Source organism: Phoxinus phoxinus, assembly GCF_949152265.1.
Source record: "Phoxinus phoxinus genome assembly, chromosome: 12".
NCBI classification, from domain to species: Eukaryota; Metazoa; Chordata; class Actinopteri; order Cypriniformes; family Leuciscidae; genus Phoxinus; species Phoxinus phoxinus.
The window spans coordinates 5,422,239-5,444,829 of record NC_136887.1 but is presented as its reverse complement, the minus strand read 5'-3'; the positions used below and the strand labels follow the sequence as shown (position 1 = coordinate 5,444,829).

The 22,591-nt window shown below is 42.0% G+C and overlaps 1 protein-coding gene across 2 annotated transcripts; it reads right to left on the bottom strand.

Moving 5' to 3' along the window:
* Positions 1-11,201: 11,201 nt before the first annotated feature.
* LOC307008660 (uncharacterized protein) lies at positions 11,202-13,696 on the bottom strand. 2 transcript variants are annotated; one of them, XM_079631654.1, is made up of 5 exons: positions 13,597-13,696; positions 13,420-13,482; positions 13,218-13,325; positions 11,599-11,786; positions 11,202-11,415 (listed from the first exon to the last, which is right to left on the bottom strand). In XM_079631654.1, the coding sequence occupies exons 2-5, from the start codon at positions 13,448-13,450 to the stop codon at positions 11,407-11,409; spliced, it is 336 nt and encodes a 111-aa protein (XP_079487780.1). In that variant the 5' UTR covers positions 13,451-13,482; positions 13,597-13,696; the 3' UTR covers positions 11,202-11,406. The 2 variants fall into 2 exon arrangements, with proteins under 2 accessions (XP_079487780.1, XP_079487779.1); XM_079631653.1 differs by lacking the exon at positions 13,597-13,696 and having other exon boundaries at positions 13,420-13,520.
* Between the last annotated feature and the right edge of the window lie 8,895 nt (positions 13,697-22,591).

Below are 22,591 nucleotides of genomic sequence, written 5' to 3'. Positions count from 1 at the left end.
TGCTTTTAAGGAAGTGCTTTTAACAATTCACATTTTTTTCAAAGTGTCTTTACAGAAATTAATTGTTAATTTATACAAAATATTAATGTCTTCATGCCTTGTAGTCGCATTTAGATAATATAGTTTACATTTTGTAATGATACAAGCAGTCATTTGCCATAAAGTGTGTATATATATTCCTTTATGTGAGTGTACTGTATATGCAAATAAAGTTGTTTATGCTTATATATCCAACTTTATATAAAGAGCTGGGGGATAATATAGTTTGCATTTTGCAACTTTATATGCAATCAGGCAGCCAAGATTTGCTGTACAGTATATTGCTTTATCTTCTTGGTATTTTATTCTACTTCATATCTCATTAAAATTACAGCAAATGGATCATTACTCAGCAGAACACAATCTTAACACAACACTCATTGTATCTTCGAGGCATTTCAGTTCACAGACTCAAATTTACTTCTCCTTTGCTAATGGCAGAGTTATTATTTGAATCACTAATGATGAGTGAATGGTATTGGAGCCAGGAACACAGGTTCTTTGGTTTGGGAAGGTTATATAAAATGAACCTGGGAGCTGACAGCACTCTCAACTCTGAAGTGGATCGGGTTTGGGTTTATTATTCCACAACTCTTTTGCATAAAAGGAAGTATTAATGCTGGCGCCGTAATGAAACCGTCTCCTTATAAGCTCTTTTGTAGTGTCATTGGTGCACTGAAAGCAGAGAGATAACATTGCTTCCATAATGTGAAGTGGCACACGTCTCACATGATACACTATCTGGAGGACTTGTGATGTTTCAGACAAGCGGGTGGAATGTGATTTTAGTTTCACATATGGGTGGGTTTGATAGAGTCTGCGGGAATGAAAACCACTGGTCTTTCATCAATGTTGGACAAGTCTCGTTCACTTCTTCCATTTATAATGAGTCTGTTCAAAAGTCCATGCATTTCACTGCTCAAAGCTCCATGTATTTGTGCTTTTTATAGTTGGTTTTATATTGTGTTTAACGTATATTTGTTTGTAATATATTTGCATATGTCCGATTTGAAAGATCTCTTTACATGAGTTTAAATGAAAATGATTAGAAGAAAAACAATCATGTATTTACAAAATATTTACATCAATCTCATTTACTTCATAAAACAATAGTTTTAGTGAGTCTAAATGAACATGCGGCAGAAATCTAAGTGATTGGATTCGCTTTTTTTTTTATCGGCATATACGATAAAACTCCATATGGTTGAGTTGGTCCATAAAAATTCCATATGGATGAGACATATCTAGAGGCCAGAATATTTTAGTTTTTGCACAGTAACTCACATTTGCTTCAGAAACAGAAAATAAGTGAACACTTATTTTAATGGTCCCCTTTAGATATTCTAATAACTATAAATAACTTTGCAACTTCAACTACCAGTCATTTGAGTTTTCGTATACTGTCTGCTTACACTATATTTTGATAATCCCTCAACAGACATTCTACTATAAGTAACTTTGCAAGTTCTTCAACATATTCTACTAACCCTAACCCTATCAGTCTACTAATACTCAACTAATACTTTGAGAATTAGTTGGCATGTAGGCGCCACATTACTTAGTCAACATAATTTCTAAAGGGAATCATCCAAATAAAGTGTAACCGCAAATCATTTTCAGTTTCAGTTTTTTTTTTAAAGGGTTTACTATATAACTGTCCAAATATATATTTGTTTGTGGTTGGGATGTGCTCTCTTGTCCTGCCATTTTCATTGATTTTCATCCATTTTTTATATTAAATTTCATTTTAATATAAAACTGCACTGCATGTTGTGATTAAAAGTGCGGCAAACGACTGTATCAACTCACACATGAAGAGATCATTTACATATACTGTAGAAGGCAAAGCAGCAAATAACGGCTCATTTAATTCAAATAAAATAAATCTCACCAAATAACGCTTGCTGAGAGCCATTCATACTGGACATTAAACCAGCTGGGCAAAGTGCAACAGAATAGTTGAATGAACAGTTAAAAGAAGCGTTTTATCTTGACATGCAGCACTCATGGCGAGAGATGCTGAAGAACAGCAATATGCAACATGAGTTTGTGTGTGTGCAGCACAATGACCAACAATTGAAAAACATTAGAATTATTGGCATTCAGTAATGTATCCTACCTGGTCTAGCTGAGACAGATGGACAAATTGTGACAGAGAAAGACTTCCAAAAACACTTCCTGTCATTAAGAGCTTTACTGATCTATCATAATAATATCATGTTTTTGACTGGTCTTAATTTTTTTTCTGCAAATATTGATTTTCATTTAATTAATTTGATAATTTGAATAATTCCTAATTCAATGACGGCCCTACAATATTCTAAGTAAATCTCAGAGGGTGAATTTTTTTTAAGGGATCGATAACCTCTTTCATTTTATTGAACGGGCCTCTAATATTTGAAAATAGAAATTTTAATACATATCGAAATCAAAAACAATGATTTCCTTCCTTAGTTTCCTATTGCATGTGTATGAAGTTGATATGTATGAGAGGAGTATAACCTCATAATCCAAATGCTGATGAGTTTCTTCAGTGCCTTGAGCATCTCCTCTTATGGCCTAAGGGGGTAAAAAGATTAAAAGTTTGGAGTAATACCAGGTAAGTGAAGTGGATAAGGTCATGTTAAATGGAAAACATTTAGTTTTTGGCAATCTGGAAATGTTGGATGTGTATACAAATCCAACCTGAAAAAAAAATAATTCCCACTTCAGCCTACTTCCTGATGCAGGAGGCAGCGTACTCCGTTTTATTTGAGCTCCTGCGCTATCAAATACCCTTTCTTTTGCTCGAATACTGCATCCCACAAACAAAATGGTGAACATAATTGCGTAATGAATCTTAAAGTACTCTGCCAAGCGTTAACTAGCTCTTAGTACAAGCAAGCTACAACGTGATTACAGCGCATTTCATTTCAGCCATAATAACATTTCATTACCACACAATCCCAAATCAAAACCTCAGTTTACATGAGAGATGATGCTGCCGCCCCAAAGAAATAACAGTCATAAAGAAAACTGTGCTCACGTTCTAGATAGCATTTGAGAGTTTGCAGTAATATGTCCCCTGATGTGAGGGCACAAAATTCCTTTTGACAGCTATGAAATACAGTAAACCCTCGCCCGCTGCGAGCAAGTATTTATCTATAAAGCCTCACATTTTGATGCCACGAATGTTTAAAAGTGATGACAAGCTTTCTTTTTTTATACCTTGAACAAAATATAATTTCATGCTGGATTAACTGTATTGACCAGCTGGAGGGCAAAATAATGTATGTGCATGCGTCTCCCGGTAGTAAGATCTCCATTAGGTCATCTCTATTTGAGTTGGGTGCGAGTATGAATGGGACACATTTTCATGGTCCCCATGAGGAAAACAGCTTATAAATCATACTAAATGATGAAAATTAAATTTTGAAAATGTAAAAATTCAAAAAGTGAATTTGTGAGTAGGGGTAGGGTTACCCCCAATTTCCACCAGATGCGTTACGGCTGCGTTACGGCTCCGGCACGGCGGCGGAGTCTATCGGTTTCCATTAAAGTCAATGTGTGTATTTCCACTGAATGCAGAACAGCTGCGTTCCGACTCCGGAGCTGATACGCAGAGCTTCTATTTTTGCCGGATGCCGGAGAGCTCCGCAGCACTACAGGGCAGAGTGCGCAGGACAGGAAGTCGAGCAAAAAACAGAACAAACCAAAACAAAATAAAAGATCCGTTTAATTTTCAAAATAAAATACACCGTGATCATGGCGGATCATGACGTGACGTGAATTAGCGAGATCTCGTTGGTCCTCGGCCGCAGCCGTTCTGCAACAAATCCGGACCTGGTGGGTATTGACGGACGACGGAACACGGAGCTGTCACGCAGCTGAGCCGTTCCGCAGCCGTTCCGCATCTGGTGGAAATTGGGGGTTAGAGTTTGGGGATAGGATATACAGTGTATACAGTATGAAAACCCAACATGTGTGTGTGTTTGTGTGTGTGTGTGTGTGTGTGTGTGTGCGCGTGCGTGTGTGTGTGTGCGTGCATGTGTCCGTCCATGTTACACTTCATCCCAAAACCAGAAGAAAAATAGCTTCATGACGGTTAAGCACTCCAAATGTGGTGAGATTTTTGGCTTTTTAATTTGAGTATAAAAAAAATAATTAAAAAAAATATTAAAGCATTACAACCAATGTTACTTTGTACTACTAATTATTTCACATTACAATAATGAAAATTAGTAGTACGGTGCCTTGCAAAATACTGTAAATTGATGTGAAAAACTAATTCCATTTAATCTAATATGGCCCAGGTTCCCTGAAAGGAAACGAGATGCGGCGTTATAACATTAAATGCAATGGAAACGCCCCTGCGTGACCGGTGTCTAAAGCATGTGTGAAAACACGCATCCCTATGACATCACAAGGAGCGCCCGTGAGTTTAAAAGGGTGCCTGCCTTATGGTGCGTTCACACCGGACGCGAATAGCGCGTCAGGCGCAAGTGATTTTAATGTTAAGAAAAAAAAATCATGCGGCGCGAATGAGGCGTAGAGTGCGGCGCGGTAGACGCCTCATTCGCGCGACCTGAGCGTCTGCCGCGTTACGCGCAAATTATTTTACAGTGCTTTTTGTGCATTCACGCGTTTGACGCAAATTCGCGTCTGCCGCCCAAGTTGAAAAATCGGAACTTCTGCGTCAATTCGCGCCGCGTTAACCAATCAGGAGCCTGCTTGCTTCATGTGGCATAAAGTGACAAAGGATTATGATCGCTTCGATGCGGGACAGCAGGTCATCAAACTGGGCGTGAGACAAGTACCGCTGAAAGCGGCCGTCATCCAGGCGCAGCTCCTGGAGCAAATGGTGAAAAACTCGCCAAACTGGGTTCGCCTTCGAAGGGTCTGGTGGACCTAAATACGGCGACGATGATCCCTACGCCACCGTTCTGCTCTCCAGAGCATGGTCACAAGATGCAGCATTCTCATGGAACCAGGGTTATATTCATGACCTAGACGTTCCCTTTCGAGGGAACTCAACGCTGCGTCATAACTTTGATGCTATGGGAACATTAATACCCACTTCACCATGCTGAACAAGTGCCTGGCCTCACTAAACTGTAAAGATATGCACAATCATAGTGAGCTAGAACCAAAAACTCAAGGACTGGAAAGTCGCATCACCGTGACCTCTTGAAGAAGGGCATTAATAACAGCAACCTATACCCAGAGGAGCCTATAAACCCCTCTAACACACAAAACTGCTTGGGGAGGGCCATGATCTAACAGTTAGACCCATCGGCTAATGGTTACTCTAGCGAGGAGGAAAGAGAGTAGACCGCCACAGCACAATGCCACTTTCATACTCAGTTTTCATTCTCCTCAGGGACCTTAGGCAACGTGTTACATGAATCCACTATGTCCACTCTGGAGGGGCGACAGTTGATGAAGTGGAAAGCAGAATAGCCAACCTTCTTTCCTGTCTGGCAACCTTGAATACAAGTTCACAAAAAAATCCTCGTTAGTATTTTTTCCATAACATACACACATCACATCATTAACCATCGTTTAACACAGCATCAAAATAGAGATCACATTTTACATGAAACGTGCAAGTATTCGTTCACCGAGTGTGGTCGTAATGAACAATACATTACTAATAAAAAAAACGTAAACAGTTTTATATTTCACTTATATGAGTGCAGTGCCGTCGCAGGTGGGGTGCGAGGCCCTGTGCGAACTTGAAATGCGAGGCCCTGCTCTTTGATGTGGATGCTCAATTGCGCATGAATAACAGTCACGCGTAGCACGAATAATCTCGCTCCAATACGTTTTTATCAAGTAGAATAATACATAATCATGCACATAGTTTGAGGCGCCGCAATAGGGCAGACAATTGCCCGGGGCCCCGCATTTTAAGGCCCCCAAGGACTGATCATTTAAACAATCAGAAATGTTAATATAAAGACGCAGAAAAATCTCTGCATCCCCGTCAGTGGGGCCGCTCTCTCGTTACGCTCGTTATGCGTTTACCTTTTTCAAACCGGTGCAGCGCTTTCTCGCGGTAGGTAGAAAATGCATGATTTGATTTGTTAAACATGAAAAGGACTTATCCGTCTAGCATGGCAGGTCGCTCTAACTGTAACCTAGATAAATGTTCGCTATTATAGGTGCATATCCAACTGTTTGTACGGAGACGTACGAGCGCGCACTGCATGGCAGGCGTCGGCGCGAACACTTTCATTTCCCTATCAACAGTGGAAACAACTTTAAATACTCAATCTTTTCTGGTCATACACAAAATAATAATGCATCAGTCGCAAACTACAAGAACAAGAAAACGTTGTGCTTTTGTAAAATAAAATAAAACAAACAAGGCGCGCTTTCATGGTTGCGTGAACTGGAGCGCGTCTCAAAAATGAACTGAAATACAGTGTGTATAGCCTCAACAACATGATGAATATTTCTATATAAATCTCGAAAAGTCCACTTTTAAACGGAAAAAAAATAATCGAAAGCAAATACCGGCTGATTAGGCTGTAATAGCTAATAATCCTTATGAAAGGTGCGCTGCATTTCTCTCTAAAGACGCATCCACTTACAGCGGAGATGTATATATGTTTGCAGCCGACACTGATTTACAAATATATATTTTTTATTAATAAACAATAAAAATGCCTCGTTATTTTTTCAGACATTATCATTAGCCTGCTTTGGCCGGTGCTTTGCGGCAAGATATAGGCTACATGCGCGGAATAGGCTATATTCCTCCATGCACCCAGTATTTAAGCAGAAATTAATATAAACGTGAGATTAGTTGACTAATTGCTTAAATTAATGACTACTAGTCGACGAGAAAAATATTTAGTCTATAGCAATTCTAATCAATGCATTTAGGCTATTGACATTTATTTTATTAGTAATTCTAGTATCCAGCTCTTTACGTTAAATTAGTTGAGTTAACAATTAGTAAATTAACTAATAAAATAATAAAACAAAGATTAAACTAAGATGCTAACTACATATTTATATAGCATTGCTTGTTCCACCACAAAATACAGTTTTTAAGGTGACAATCCGTTACACATTTGAAGATTTACTGTATCTTGAAGATTGTTGTATTGTATTTTATCTTCTGTTATAAAGATGAAGATTGACATTTCCTTTTCTCAGAACTTGATTCGTGCTTCCGAAATCGGTCGCGTTCTCTTGCAGCTGACATGTTTGCTTTCCCTCGCTTTAGCTTTCCCGCTCTCCTGTCTTCAGTGAGGACGCATTACGTACATAGCGACAATGAGAAACCCGCTTAATTTGTTGCATTTTTTTAAATGTGACCTTGACAGACATGATAAAAAAATAAAAAAATAAAAAGCAGGATTGCGAGGCCCCCTAGTGGCGCGAGGCCCTGTGCGGTTGCACAGTTCGCACAGTCTATGCGACGGCTCTGTATGAGTGTAACAGTGTTGTCTCTGCGTTGTGTTGTTTAACTCACGATGGATTTTTATTCTGTTGATAACACAGAACAGCGGTGATCTGATTCAGGAATCACCCTCGTGCGTATTCGCAGCCATTCACTCTCTCGGCTGGCGCCAATCTAAATAAAGATTTACATCGTTTACATAAACTATATAACAAACAGTTATAAATCAACAGATTTGAAACTCATGTTCTGTACCTGTTGATAACATAGAACAACTATGATCAGATTCAGAAATCACCCTTGTGATTAAACATTAAACTTGATATGACAATACATATAACAGTGACACGAACACAAATCATATAACATTCTTCTAAACAAAAGGATAACTCCGTATTAACCCATAAAATGGTTATACAATTACTACAATGTATTTTACTCATGGAGCACTCACTCACCGCAGCAATTCACTCTCTCTGCCTATATGGGGAGGCAAATCTAAATGACCCTACCGGAACCAGTTCATCATACTACCAGATCTGGGCTGAGAGTGCGATTAAAGGGGCCATACATGAACATAAATGTAGCAAGTGGAAGCACATATTTTACTTGTTACCAGTGGCGGATTTAGCAAATTGGGGGCCCAAGGCGAAGGTATGTATGCATACCTATTCCTCTATGTCAAGACCACCACTGCCCGTTACATGAGCATTTTATGTAAGTGTAACTCGCCAAGACCCAATGAACTTGAACAATCCTTTTTGAAATTAATTTTAATTATAGATCTCTGTTTCTTTAACTAACAACTCTTTGATATGTCAACGCGCTATTCATTAACAAGGCTGCTTCTCCGCAACTGCGTCACACATTATAAATCAATTTAACAGTTTCTTCCACATCAAACTTTACTTCTCCTCTTGCTACATCGTCTCTGGATACATGTTAAATTCTAATAATTTTTTCTCAAATGGATAAATCAAATACTCAAATTTCTTTGGAGAGATCTGAAATCACGTCTGCTCTCGTTTGCTCTGCCGATTAGAGAGAGCGCGAGCTCCAACCGCGGGCGAAAAAAATAAATCCTTAACTCTCATTGGTCGGTCCTCCCAAACACAAATAATTTCAATTGGCTGTTTTAATACACATGAACATAACTAATAAAATAATAAAAAATATTCTGCTCATTCATATGCTAATGTTTTTTTTTGTAACCTGGGTTCTAGGTCTTTAAGCTGCTTGAGTTTCTATGGATATAGTTGTGTAGGACAACTGAAATGGAAAACAAAAGGAAATATATAAATGAAAAAAGTCAAATCTTCTCTTTCACAAAATTCATGATATATTTGTATAATGACGAAGTGTCAGGACATTGACAACCGGCATGTAGCATAAACTGTGTGGGATGAATTACACATGTTTATTTGATGTTTATTACTTGAGTTATATGGGTTATTTCAAATCCCTAACTTCAAATATGTGCAACATTAATGGCGAGACTTGCCTTGCCACTATAAGAAATAGAATGTAGAAAAAAAAATGATTGGCTTGCAAGTCTCTTAAAAATGAGAATGCCCACTGCTGCCTGTCAAGGTTGTGAAACATCCATGATTGAATTGTGTAAGTATGAAGAGGCATTATTGGTATATCGCCAACTCAGTCGTCCGCCAACTCGTTCTCTCCCGCTACTCACGATCTGTTCATCTGGCTCTTATGCCAGACACCAGCACACACACACACACACACACACACACACACACACACACACACACACACACACACACACACACACACACACACACACACACACACAGAGCCTGTAAATACAGTGAGAAATGGCATGCTACACTCCAGTCATCATGAATCATATCCCCTAAGAAAGAGCATAGAAGGAAATATGTCATATGTAAATGTTTAATGTTTCAATATTCTTCTTCCACATCATAACTTAATATGCAGACAACAGTAAGCCAATCCGTAGGTTTATTCCTCCAGAATCTGTATCTCTGTGGTGTTGTCAAAACATCCCAACATAGGAACAATGGTTTGGGTGGGACTATCTGTTTGTTCTACCAATAAAAGACAGGGAGAGTTTTTGCAAACATGTTTTAAAACAATCATTAGGTGTGTTCGACTTCAGTGCCTTCGCCTGGATTTAACCTAACTCCCTTTAAAGGTGAACTATGCAGGTTTTTTACCTTAACTGACCAGCTTCGGAGTCATTGGAATGGTTATATTACTTTTTTCGGGTTGAGTGGTGGTCGTCTCGCACCCCCCTATCGCCTGTGAGCAGAAAAAACACCCTGAAACCACCAATGAAATCTGATAACAACTGTCATACATGTTGTTTCTAGATGCTCAAATCATGACAGAAAACAAAATTTTTCAAGCTGGATCAAGCTAATGCACATGTGGAATCTCTTGGATCTCTTGCAGTGGAAGTGCGCTTCCGAATGAATCCGGAGCTTCTAACAGCAGCTGCAGTGATGCGGTAATTTTACCAATCGGGGATTGGCTCTATGGCAGAACTTATTCCGTCATATTAAGCGTTGCCCTTTTCCCCATTCAAAACAACACGAGTGAAAACATAGCCACCATGTCGGAAACTTTCTTCCCATATAGTGACAATGTTTGTGTAATTTATCACAGATAAAGTGGATTAGATGCAATATTTGTCAAATACACAGACGTTTGAGATGTTATGTAGCAACAGAAAAAAAAAGAAAAATTGCTGCACCATATAAATGAAGTTTTATGTAACAAAGTTCGGGAGGAGCATGTTCAGGTAATCATCCAATCAGCACAAGAAGGAGCCAGTATAAATAAAGCCTTTCCTTACCTCCTGTCTCATGACTAATTTCTCAGCATTAGACTCCGCCTTCGTGCAGTCATGTCCGAGTTAGAGCTCTTCCCCTCCGACGATGAATCTTTCATCACGGAGACATCTCAACCGCAAAACGCAGTTCCAGCGACCCCATCTTCTCTGGCAGCCAACGACAACTTGGAGCCTCCATCCTTAGGCAGGGGACGTCGGCCTTCCAGATCCTCTCAGCATACTCCAAGACACCGAAGACTCCCCTCACCTCCGCCAGCGAGGAACTCATCATCTTCATCGTCTTCCTCCGCGTCTTCCCACCTTTCAGCTCCCCCAAACATCCCTCCCATAGGGAAGTGGACAGTTAAGGGGCTAAGACAAGCCCTAATTAATTCTGATGCACATTTCTCCCGCAGGATGAAAAAAGCAGAATTATTTAATTTATGTCACCTTACAATCCTCTCCCCTTTCTGTTTCAGCTCTAATCCCATCGGCTCGAACGAGCACGGCTCGCCGGGCCCCGGTCGCTCGTCCCGCAGTATCTCCTTCCTCGCTTGCAGCGCCGGGCCCCGCCCCCGCGCCACGTCGTCGCAGACCTTCCGCTAGCCTGGGCCGCGCCCCGGAACCAGTCATAGAAGGGCGTCAACCCGCTCCAGGTCAACTCCCCTCCCCAGCCCCTCCCATCGCGGTACCTCTCACTCTGGATCCCGGCAGTTCCACTTTCTTACACGATCCCCAATCATTTTTCTTCCCTTCTACTTCTTTCAGTTTTCCTCCTTCCCAAGCGTCAGGTGCTTACCCTAACGTGAGGTTGCCTCCGTTAGCCGCTCAATCGCCGGCGCATTTCCTTCCCCTTCCACACTATGCTCTTCCTATTCCTCCTCCAACTAACCCGGGGGCCGATCTCCGCGCGAGGATGTCTCCGCAAACGGCCACAGCCCCGTTTTTCCCCCCCTTTAACCCTCTCCAAGTGCGTTCTCCTTTCTCTCTCTTCTCAGCCACTCCTCAACCAGCCCCTCCGAATGCAGTAGCCACAGAACCTCCTCCAGTGACGAACAACATCAGAGCCCAAATCCTCACAGGTGCAGATGTTGATTTGGGTTCTCTCCTGTCCTTGTTTCCCCCAGCTGAGTCCAATCGCCAAGTAGACTGCGGCGACATTTCAGTCACTCTAAAAAATAACACACAGGTTTCATCACGTTCACTGTCACTGGCCGAATTCTGTATTGCCTTCAGCCGCTATACAGAAATCATTTGCTCATCTTTCCCCCATAGACGGCGCGAGCTGAATGATTATCTATCCATCATAGCGGAGCTCGCACTGTCTTACGGGGGTAGTCATTTTTATACGTACCACAAGCTGTTTTCCGCAAAATGCGCCGTCCGCGTTTCCCAGTGGAATCAGTGTCCCTATTGGGGAGCGTTGGACACGGATCTCCATAACCGAGTCTTCCTCGGGTGCAGAAATATCTCCTGCGCAATCTGCAGATCCACAATCCATGCCACCACGGCATGCCCCCAAATCAATCCTTCGATCCCTCCCTGCCCAGAGCAGAATACAATAAAATCAACGAGTTACGTTCCGCGTCACGCAAGAGAGGATTTTCCAAACAGAGCACCATACTCGGCACCCGATAGACAAGTCTGCAGGAACTTCAACGAAGGGAGATGCCCAAGGCAACGCTGTCGCTTTCTCCACGTCTGCGATTACTGTGGCGGCGCCCACGCCCGCGTGATATGCCCAGTTAAAAAATCTGTCAATAAAAACGCAAAAAACTATCTCTCGACTCCTGTGAATGTTTCCCGCCTGGCCGAAGAATTATCACACCACCCAGATGCCAACTTCACAAATTATTTACTGACAGGTCTCAAGCAAGGCTTTAAACCCCGTGTAGAAAGCCATCCCACACAAAATGTAATCTGCGCTAACCTTCAGTCCGCCTTAGCCGAGCCTGGAGTAGTGAATAAGCTGATTAAAAAAGAAATAGAATCCGGTTTCATGATGCGTCCTTTTGAGGCCCCCCGTTCGACAAATTTCGCATCAGCCCCATAGGCGTGGCTACCAGGAAAATCTCTGGGAAAAAGCGGTTGATAATCGACCTTTCAGCCCCCCATAATTCTCCATATCCGAGCATCAATAGTCTCATCCCTCTCGAAGAGTATTCTCTCAACTATCACGATATCGAACAAGCCATAACCATGATTAAAATAGCTGGACGAGGTGCATGGCTTGCAAAAGTAGATATATCCTCTGCTTTCAAGGTAATGCCTATTCACCCCGATTCATGGCACTTATTCGGTGTAAACTGGCAGAAAAAGTTCTATTTCGCCGTGCGCCTAACTTTCGGCTGCAAAAGCAGTCCAAAAATCTTCGACACGCTCTCTGAAGCCATATGTTGGATCCTTTCCAATAATTATGCAATTCCTCATCTTCTCCACCTGCTCGACGATTTCCTAATAATTTCACCCCACGACACCATCCCCGAGGCTCACCTCCTCATAGTGGAAAAAGTTTTCGCCGAGCTAGGGATTCCGTTAGCCCAAGAGAAAACATCGGGTCCAACTACATCCATCGAGTTCCTAGGCATCAATCTGGACTCAGTAAAATTCCAGTCCTCGCTGCCTAAGGAAAAAATCGATCGCATCATCCTAATCGCATCCAATTTTACAGACAGCACAGACTGTTCAAAACGCGAACTTCTCTCGCTGCTGGGCCACCTAAATTATGCGATGCGCATTATTCCACAGGGCCGACCCTTTATCACGCATCTCCTAGCCCTCACGTCATCCGTTCATGCGCTGGAAGATCGGATCATCCTTTCTGGCGAGTCAAAAAACGAGCTAAAATTATGGATTAATTTCTTCATTCAGTGGAACGGCTTAACTTTTTTTTACGACGACTTTATCTCTCTCCCCCTCGATATCAAACTGTTCACAGACGCAGCACCCTCGATCGGCTTCGGCGGCTATTACCAAGGACGCTGGTTCGCGTCTCCCTGGCCCCCTCAGCTCCTAGACACACCCCAGTCTTCAGCCTCCTCTGCCCTTTTCGAGCTCTACCCAATCGTCGTCGCAGCTTCCCTATGGGGGAAAGAATGGTCAACCAAAAGCATCCAAATCCATTGCGACAACGAAGCAACCGTACAATGTATCAACAAAGGTCGTTCTCGCTCACCTGCGCTCATGCCACTCCTCAGACGCCTCATATGGATCTCCGCATGCGACCAGTTCTTAATAACTGCAAAACACATCCCATGGGCTCAAAATCAAATCGCTGACTCTCTCTCCCGTTTCTCTTTTCAGAAATTCAGGATGCTGGCGCCAGAAGCAGACCCCACTCCAACCCCAGTACCTCCTTATTCTCAGCTGATCTTCCCATAAACCATCCGCTAAAATCCCTCCTGGACACGTCCATCGATTCCATCCTCCAAGCCGTTTCTCCCAGAACCCTGCAAACATATTACACCGCATGAAAATCGTTCAAATCATTCCACCTCTCTCACAACCTGCCGTTTCCTGAATTTTCTCTTTTAACAGTTACCTCATTCATATCTCATCTTCATAGTATCAAAGGTCTCCAAGCCGGATCCATTAAGAGCTACCTAAGCGGCATTCAATTCTTCCATAAATTAATCCACGGTAAACCTACACCTGCAATAAATAACCCCCAAACGTCCCTTCTAGTTAAGGGAATCCAAAGATCCCGCCCCACGCGTCCAGATACCAGACAGCCAATCACAATCGATATACTCACCAGATGCATCTCATCACTCTGTCTCGGATACCACTCCACCAACACCGCCTATACGTTGGAAGCTATGTTCATCCTAGCATTCTTCGGTTTCCTTCGCTGTTCCGAACTGACCATCACTTCCTTATTCGACCCAAATATCCATCCCACTATGTCAGACCTTCAGGTCGTAGATAATGAAACCATTTCATTTTTCATTAAACAAAGCAAAACGGACAAAGATAAAAGAGGTCACTTCGTATATATTTTCAATCTTCAAACTCCCATCCAACCGTTCCATGCGCTTTTTAATTACCTGCAGTACAAACGTTCCACGTCCAAATCCCCACTCGACCCACTTTTTACTAACGACTCCAACCATCCAGCTACGAGATTCTGGTTCCAAAAGCATCTTAAAGCAGTCCTCATCAAATCCGGTGTCTCAGCAGAGCATTTCTCTAGCCACTCCTTCCGCATCGGAGCAGCTACCACAGCCGCACAAAAAGGTCTCTCCCAACAACAAATCAAAACCCTCGGTCGCTGGTCATCGAATGCCTTCAAAACATATATTAGATCAAGCCGTTTCTATATCAGAAATGCTCACCAAGCCCTAACTAATTAGCTAATTATAATCATCACCTGCTGCGCCTCATTCAGTTCCATCCGTTACACCAAACCTTCTGTTCATCTGGGCTCGCCGCTTGCACGCTCGCTTAATATTCACAGGGAACGTTTTCAATCATATGCAGACTCCCCCGTTCGCACGCAGCGATGTCTCATCCGTTCGAAGGCCGGGTTCCGTCCCCCTTCCAAAACGCGGTTGAGCCCTCCCGTTCGAATTGCAGTGAGAGTCTGCCCGTCTTAGTCGTCGCCGGACGTCCGCGCTCGCGTCGCCAGGTGGGCTCCCCATTCGTCGGGACGTGAGGGGTCTTTCCCGTACCCCAGCCCCCCCTTCGAAGCGCCGGTCGAGCCTTCCCGACCGAGTCCAGCGGACGCCCTCCGTCCAACCTGGCGAGGCTTACCCGTCCGATGCCGTGAGCATCCAAGTTCCCGTCGGACGCCGCGAGAGCCCTCCTAGGTGAACGGTTAAACTCGTCCACAAATTCACGCTCGCATAATTCTTGCGTCAGCGAGCCGTCAGTTCAACTGCAGAATGGGCTTATCCGTCCGATGCCGTGAGCATCCAAGTTCCCGTCGGACGTTGCGAGAGCCTTCCCAGTCGAACAGGCAAGCTCGTTCCTTGGTAAATACATACCCTTCACTTTTTGGGGGGCTAAATTCTACGCTCGCTGTCCTTCGTTTATCTGGCATTTGGGGGAGTACTCTGGGGTCGGGCCGAATTCTGAGCTCAGAGCCCTCCCCCCGGACAGCAAGCCAAATACGCATTATAATATTACATCAGATTTCATTAACATGTAAACTCGTGAAATGAAGTTTTATGTAACAAAGTTCGGGAGGAGCATGTTCAGGTAATCATCCAATCAGCACAAGAAGGAGCCAGTATAAATAAAGCCTTTCCTTACCTCCTGTCTCATGACTAATTTCTCAGCATCCCACCTCCACCCCTTCACCCCACATTCGGCTGGGCTCGCTCATAGATACCTATGATCTCTAAAGTTATGGGGGGAGTACTCTGGGGTCGGGCCGAATTCTGAGCTCAGAGCCCTCCCCCCGGACAGCAAGCCAAATACGCATTATAATATTACATCAGATTTCATTAACATGTAAACTCGTGAAATAAAAAGTTCAAAATAAACCTACAATGTACTTACCAATAAATGGGGGACTAAATGTTTTATCAGTTGTTATTTTTTTGGATACATGTTACAATATATAACATAAATATTAAATTAATAGTTTTTACTGTTATAAACACAGATTTGTGAGCATTAGCCAGAATAAATAAATAAACAAACACAAAACACACGTGATCATTGTCATCTGTAAATCTGGCCAATCATGAAACAACTGTTTATGGTGTCACGTTTATGGTGGGTTAGAAAGTGCAGGACGAAGGAGATGCAATAATCCAATTAATCCAATAGCAATACAACCACGTTAACTCAAACAATAAACGACAAAAGACTGAAAAGAGAAGGTAAATATGTACCGTAGTAGTGAATAGTAAATGAGGACACTAAACAGGAACAGCTGGATGAAGATTAACTAATCAGAAACCATAGGAACTTAGGCCCTGGGGCTTAAAAACGCAAAAAAAAAAGTGAAACCACCCTCCAGAGTGGAAATCTTAAAAACGCTCCATCGTCGCATTCCCGTCTAAAGGGTAAAAACGCAAAAGTCTACTAGGGAGAGAAGTAGAAGGAAGGTTGTACGCAGGCGCGCATTTTAGCTTTGTTTTGTCTGATGCTGGTTGTGGAGGTTTTCTGTTTAGGCCTTGTGGTGCGGCATTTTGAGAGGAACCTAAACACCGCTGCTTTGAGGATGGCGCTGCTTCTGGTTCCTCAATAACCTCTTCTTCTGCATCTTCAGACTGGTCCTCCTGTCTTGTGTGTGGGTAAGTGCATTTGACCACATATTCTTCTGCCTGTTTCAGCAGTTCCTGGATATTTCCATCAGCCACATCAACATTAACAAGGATTTCACAGACAGTTGGGTTGACAAAGCAGGCAGCTGCTGCTCGTGCTGAGAACTTGTCATCGGTTGAATCCAAGAAGCAAGCAAAACGATGGTTCAGATTTGAGTGTTATTTGCAAAGTCAGTTAGGTGGCTCAGCAGATCAAAGAGGGCAGGAACCACTAGGGACATTGAGGTGGTGTCACTCCGGAGGGTTTTAGTGTGTTCTGCAAAAGGCAGCAGTAAGTCATGCAACGATGAAAGCTTTTGCTTTTGATTTCCATGTCGACATGATGGTACCAAATAACAAGAAGAAAAGACAACCAAATAAGTCTAAACCTAATAAAGTGGCTGGTGTGTGTCTGTTTATACTGTATATATGTGACCGGTCACGGAAAGTAGGGACACAAGTCGGTTCTGGGGCATTTTTAGTTATTCATAGATTCTGAAAGTGTAGTCTCCAAGCTTTCCAACGATGTGTAACACATGGAAATCTGATAATATTTGGAGAAGTTGTGGCCATTTGAAGGTAGGCCCTCAAAAAGATTCAAAGTGGAGAAATCTGCCTCTGAAGATTGAGCAGTTCTCACCCCTCTCTGCTGCTGGGAGTGACAATAGGGCTCATTTACATCTCATTTAGATAAGCCATACCCCATGTAAAGCTCCCCCTGTAAAGCTGTAAAGCACATGTTGTTTTATTAACATTAAATGGATAGTTCTCCCCAAATGTTTAATTGTCATCATTTACTCTCTCAAGTTGTTTTAATCCTGAATAAGTTTCTTTCTTCTGTTGAAGTTATTTGGAAGAATGTGGGTAACCAAACAGTTGATGTTCCCCAGTGACTTCTATATTTATTTCCTATGGAAGTCAATGGGGACCAGCAACTGTCTGGTTAACCACATTGTTCCAAATATCTTCTTTTGTGTTCAGCACAAGAAATAAATAAATAAATACAGGTTTGGAACAACATTCGAGTGAGTAAAGAATGACAAAATGTTTATTTTTGGGTGAACAATCCCTTTAAGGACAAGCGGCTGTATGTTTACTATTAGGGCTACTGTCTCTTTAAGACCTGAAAGCAACGCGTCTAATATGTACACATAATATGACACGCAGATTTCTCTCAATTTTCTCGGTTTGCTTTCAGTTTAGACATAACCAACTTTCTTTATGTAAACCTTGAGTGTATTTGACAGTATTAGCTCAAAAAGACTCGAAAGATAACTTAGTCCAGTATCCAGGCGCTGTTAGACAGGCTTTTAGTGCACGCGCGCGTCGGCTGTTTGCGCGCAGAAAAGCGCATTAGAACAGCGCTTCAGCAGCAAATGAAATGTTTTTACCGGCAAGGCTTTAAAGCACATGCAAATAATGAACTTTTGAGAACTGCAGTGTCCTGTTCCTCTGCGTAAACATTTAATGTGAGTATTTGTCGCGTTGTACACTGGGCTGTTGAGACGCAGACTGCTACAAAAGCACGCAGCAGCTTGCAGCAAGGATCACAGCGCAACTTTGAACTATATCGATGCAATATGGTCTAATTCCATATCCCATTTTAAAAATATATCAATATATTTTTTTATATCGATTTTATATCGCCCAGTCCTACCACGCTGTTCCCTTGGAGGGCGGGGACAATAACAAAAGAAACAAAAGCCGGCTTATCCAGTATGGAAATACACACAGACAATGACACGCCCCTACTGCGAGCTAGAATCTCACAAAACAAGCCGATTTCAACCTAAAAATGTACGATTTTAAATATACCAATATTGATATCAAAAACATGGAGAGGCTTCTTCGTGATCTCAACTAACAGATTCTGCAAAAAAGCGAAAATCACCAGTTTTGAAAAAAAACGCTTCTTTCTCATTTTGCTCATAAGTTGTGCTGCCGACTTGTGTCCTTACTTTCCGTGACGGTTCACATATGTAGTGTGTGGCAGGGGGGAAATCATTCATGTGATAATTGACTGTCATGTAAAAGGATAAACTAAACATGGCTCACCGCTGGTCATCAATTTCAGAGTCACTTTCCATCGTGGACCCAGGGGAGTCGTCCTCAGAGCTGGTTTCTTCTGCTGTGGGGTTTTTAAAGGCTGCCACCATGTTACTCCCATTGTCCGTTATTACCGTCAGGATCTTCTCCTTTGGTATGGTCCACTCTTGCACACATTTGTTCACACATGCCTTTATAGACTGTGCAGTGTGTGGGTGAACTACTTGTTCAAGGGCCAACAATATATGTACAGGTTTACTTAGTTCAACACATAAGTAGCATGCGCTTATAGCAAGGAATGAGGCTTTCAGTCCTTTTTTTATCCACAAGTCAAGGCCAATGGATACTCTCCGGGCAGCAGCCAGTCTCTCTTTGAATTTGTGTCTTTCATGTTCATACTGTTTTTCAATCATATTGCTCATTTTAGTTTTATTTGGAACTGTTAGTCCCCTATCTACTATCTCCATCATTAGCACAAAGTCCTCATCTTCAATTGTTGTGAGTGGTAAACGTGTGCGTCCAACCCATGTAGCTATGGCCTGCTCCTTGGTCTGTCATTCCTTTGATTCAGTTTTGTACTTTGAAGAACATAGGAAAGCTGTAGAGATGGCTTGCTGCTGGGTTGCACTAGCTTTATTTCCACTTGGCCCATGGTCATCTTTGTCATCAGACGTCTTCTGTATCTGTGAGGGTGAATAAAGGGGGAATCAAGTTGTGATTTTTTTTTTCTTTCTTGCCCTATCTCCTCAGATCTCTCCCTCTGTCACACACATACACACACACACACACACACACACACACACACACACACACACACACACACACACACACACACACACACACACACACACACACACACCACGACATCTACTATACTAGTACACATTTGATTAAATTTGAGGACATTTAATATTTATACTCATATTCATTCAGCGAGACAATCGTCTAATCAATACAGTTCAGAAGTGGTTTTCTTTAGCTTCTATTTTATTCCAAGTTTAGCAGAAACAAGGTAGTTTATCTGATAAAATAACCTTAAGTTAGCATGTATGCTTACCTTCGCATGTATTTCTGGATGAGTCGTCTGTAAATGTTGCTTCAAGCTGGTGGTGTTTTTCCCAGCGATTTTTGCTCCACGCGGTTTACAGGCGGTCTTGTTGTCCTTGTTGTCATATGTGAAGTGTGACCAGATGTCAGTTCTTCGTTTTCGTCCTAGCTCTGACATTTCTGTTGTTCATGAGACATGTCATTGCCCTCGGACCGGGTGCACTGAAAAACGTTAGAGTGTTGCTAATGAGCAAAGTCAACTGAAATCAGCCAAAGCTGTGTAACTAGACTGTGCAACTAAACACAACTCAATATAATGTAAACAACCTAACTGTTGTGAAAACGTCCTCCAAACTGTGCGAAGTTCTGCAAACTCATCTTTGTTCTCCTCCTGTGTAACTACAAAATGTATTAAAACAAATATCGAATTCAGTGCTTTTGAAATACCTTTTAATTGTCAGCAGTCTTGACCATGTTACTTTTTGCATCAGCACTTTTATGTCTATAAATCTACTGTATATATTTTTCAATTAGAGTTCAGGCATGATGCTGGCATTGCTGGTGGTGTTGTCTGTCAGCGGTATGACTGCCACTCTTTGGCCTCTTGCCTGGACGTGTTCACACACCCCAGTGCTGTTGAGGTGGGCAATGAGGGAAGATTTATCGATGCTGTCCTTATGTATGCTGACCCACGCGGCGCAGGAACAGAAGCAAAAGCAGCAGGTTTGGAGCCCACTGTGAAGCCATTTTCCAGCAATTAAACTGCACTGTTAATTCATGCCCATTGGCTGCCGAAAGAGAAAAGTTACAGGGTATGCAAAGGTGACATTAAGATTCTAATGAACTAATTTACTGTAATAAATCAAGAGAAAAAGTCTGAAATGCTCAGACTCATATCACATACCCTAAGTATGAGCAATAGTAGAGAGACTTGCCTTAGCAAACACCACTAATAAAAAAAAAATTCTCAATGGCGCAAAATTGCGAGAACTTCTATTTTATAATAGACCCGCTTACTGTAAAAGACAAGCAGGATATAAACTCATTAAGGTCTGCCATGCCATGCCATGACAATTCATCAGACCATTGAGAACATTTCTTTCTCTTGGTGAGTTCATGCATTTTTTTCCAGGATCAATAATAGTGACTAAACAGATCATTAATACAGGCACAAGGTTCCTCCACATTTAGCTTGAACACAGATGTGAGGGTTTTTTGTTCTTCAAAAAAGGCAATATTCTGCTTTATTTCACATTAGGTATGTAGTAGAATCTAGTCAAGGATTCATTATTTGGAAAGACATGTATTTGATGTATTTTGAGGGATGCCAAATACATACTGTATAAGCATGAATCTTGCTTCACAACATTTTATGCATTTCAGGCAATCCAGTTTTTCAAACATGAAATCTATTTGTATGAACTGTTCAGAGTGAGAGACTGTAAAGCAAAAAGCAAATTGTATTAATAAAAAGGTTTTTAAGTTCGGAAGCCCATTAATTCAAATAGCAACAACAATTATTTTACCCATTAAATGCTTTGTCAACAAGAAAGACCTGAAAGTCACAAGACCTGTGGTTCAATATACTAATAGCACCATACATGTGTTGTATTTGCTAAAAACTGTGTTAAACGTATGGTTTTATAGTGCTAAAATCACAATATATTGCACAATAATCAAATCATGTGTGTGATAACTGGGTGTGAGCTAATAATATACGCGAGATGCCTTCATAATCGACTGTTTCTTCATGACCATCTGTTGCCTGAAAGTCATTTGCACCTGCTATAGTAAAAGTCAGAATCGAACATGCGAGGGAGCGCTGTGGCTCTTTCTAATATAATTATTCCCAGCGACTGTCATAGCCTCTGATGTACGGACAGGCTGAATACACAGAACAGATGGCTTCATATAACTAAGGTTGGCTTAGTTTATGAAGACCCCTCTTAAGTAAATCAAGAGCTGGATGAAATCGAGGATAGATTAAGCTTGAACGTCCTGAGTCTAGTGTCAGTTTGCAATAGAAGACTGATAGTCTTTATTAGACTCGCTAAAAAGCCTGCTGTATTCTTACCGACACAAACCTTGATCCTAAATTCAACACAAGAGCTTCATTGCCATGTGAAAAGATATCCAAACCTGTATAGAAGAGCAAAGACATGCAGAACTGCAAGTTTAAATATACTTACAGTATTTAAATATTATTTATACATATTTGCACGAGTTTTTCCATTGGCTCAAAATCACAGGATTGCTGAAACACAACTGAAGATCTCAAGAATTGTATTGTACTTGTCCCTGTAGTAAAGAAAATATGTAATTTAATTTACAAAATGGAGAGTTCTGGTCATGGCATTGATTGGTCAATACAGTCAAGCTACATAATATATTAACAGTTATGATGAGAACATCTCGGTTACGTATATAACCCAACAAGGGTTCCCTGAAGGAGGGAACAGAGACGTTACATCAGAATGAAACTGTCGAATTGGGATCTCACCTGAGACCCCAATAACCTTCAAGTGTAAACTAAACGAGCCAATGCATATTGGCGTGCGAGATTTGCATTGCGCGCTTCGCCCTGCAGCGCAGGTATAAATAAGATCAATAGTAGTACAGCAACTGTGGAGACGGGAGGTAATGTCTCCATTCCCTCCTTCAGGGAACGAGGGTTACATATGTAACCAAAACGTTCCCTTTCAGTCAGTCAACGTTCGACGTTACTTCAAGACGGAACTGACGAATTGGGATCCCGACCAAAACGCCACTATTGCTGCCCCTTCCAGTGATCCACATAAGCCACCTGATCGCCCAACACCTACTTGGGCGGAAGATGGGACAGGGCTTTACGCAGAGAAGTACGATCACTGCTGTTCCTTCTGACCCACTCTGTTAGACTATTGGATAACACTGGGAAAGTGTGCCTTTTCCAAACGCAAAGGAACGCTACAGAGACCACATCCTAGCGGTAGGTGTCATGTGAAAGTTAAAAAAGTTACA